The sequence below is a fragment of the Emiliania huxleyi genome (genome assembly GCF_000372725.1).
Source record: "Emiliania huxleyi CCMP1516 unplaced genomic scaffold EMIHUscaffold_5548, whole genome shotgun sequence".
NCBI lineage: Eukaryota > Haptophyta > Isochrysidales > Noelaerhabdaceae > Emiliania > Emiliania huxleyi.
This window is the reverse complement of record NW_005197842.1, coordinates 1-1559: the sequence shown is the minus strand read 5'-3', so window position 1 is coordinate 1559 and position 1559 is coordinate 1. Positions and strand designations below refer to the sequence as shown.

General features: G+C 59.8%; 1 protein-coding gene across 1 annotated transcript; it reads right to left on the bottom strand.

Moving 5' to 3' along the window:
* Positions 1 to 388: 388 nt before the first annotated feature.
* EMIHUDRAFT_256971 (hypothetical protein) lies at positions 389 to 1426 on the bottom strand (the record flags this gene model as incomplete). The annotated part of the gene is made up of 1 exon (XM_005765389.1): positions 389 to 1426. A coding segment is annotated over one exon (1038 nt), but the record flags the coding sequence as incomplete, so codon positions are not given.
* Positions 1427 to 1559: the final 133 nt, after the last annotated feature.

The window sequence follows — 1559 nt, the reverse complement described above, 5'->3', positions numbered from 1 at the left end:
GCCGCATCGTCCAGGAAACCACCAAGGTTCTCACGGAAGCTGCGATCGCCGGCAAGACGGACACGCTGCAGGGCCTCAAGGAAACCGGCTGCTACTGCAGCCTCATCCCGGCCGGTACCGGCGGCACCATGACGCAGATCCGCCGCATCGCCACCTCGCGCGACGACCTCATTCTCGAGGAACGCCGCAAGGGTACGGGCGCCGGTTCCGCGAACCAGATGCTGCAGGACATGACGGACCAGGTTCCGGCTGCGGAATAAGGTCAGGGCAGGGGCTTACGAAGCCCCGCCGAAGTTCAGTAACGAAGACGCCCGGAGTAATCCGGGCGTTTTTTGTTTTGGGCTGAGTGGAACGTCAAATCTGTCCACCTGCCAGCGAGGGCGTGTTTTCAGGCCTCGCCGCCGATGGTGTAGCGCGTCAAGACGGAAAGCCGGCGAACGAGATCGGTCTGGCCCGTGCTGCCGGTCTTGGCATAGATAGACTTGGCGTTACTGCGGACGGTCTCATGGGAGATCTTCAATTGCTTCGCCACGGAAGGAAGCGAAAGTCCCTTCATGATTTCCAGTGCCACGCGGGCCTCGCCCTTGGTGAGATCGTAGAGGCTCTTCAGGAGGGGCGTCGCGTCAGCAACCGTATCCGTGGGTTGCGATATCAGCACGATGGCGGAACCGTTCGGCGACAGGTCAAGCGCATCCTTGCGAAGCGGTATGACGTGAAGGATGCAGGTTCTGTCTTCCGTCGGCAGCGGGAAGGAGCCGACGCTGTGTCCGGCGAGCGCCTTGTAGAGCAGCCGGTTCACTCTTTCGTCGGAGATCACAATCCTGTCGCGGGCCCGGGTGGAAATGCATTTCTGGATCGTCTGGAACAGGGTGTTGGCGGAAAGAACGCGGCCGCTTGCCTGAAGTACTGCCGCCGGAGCGCCGATGGCGTTGAGGCCGAGCGTCATGGCGTCGGCTTTCTGGCGCTGCAAACCTGTTGCGAGGGTGAGGCTGCGGGCGATATGCGGCCTTAGCTGGCCGAGTGCGGCCATGGTTTCCGGCCCGATGACGCCGCTGTCGAGCTTGCGCTCAAAAAGCACCGTCATTTCCGGGTGATCGGGCGGCGCGACCTGCGTCGCCACCCCATATCCCAGCCCGCGCGGCATGAGAAAGTCGCGCACGATCGGTAAACCGGCCCATTCATCATGGGTGAAGACATCGAAATCATGTACGAAGGAAAATTGCCCCTCACGGATTGCACGGGTGAGGCGGTCGTTGCGATGATTCCAGCCGCCTTCCATGAAGGCCTGCATCAACTCCTGAAAATTCGGGGTGAAGAGCCATGCTTCCTCCTCGCCCTTGCCCCAGGTGAGGGCGCCGCCCCAGAAATCGAGTCGCTGTCCAATTACGGCGATGACCTTCGCCCAACGGTCCGGGAAAAGCGCTGCCTCGTAAATGTCATCAAGAATGTCTGCCGACGATATATTATTCAACCCGCCACCGAAATGCTGCGCCGGGACCACTTTAAGCTGATATTTTCGTGTTGTTCAATAGATGTGTTGAATAATACTATTGTATTAA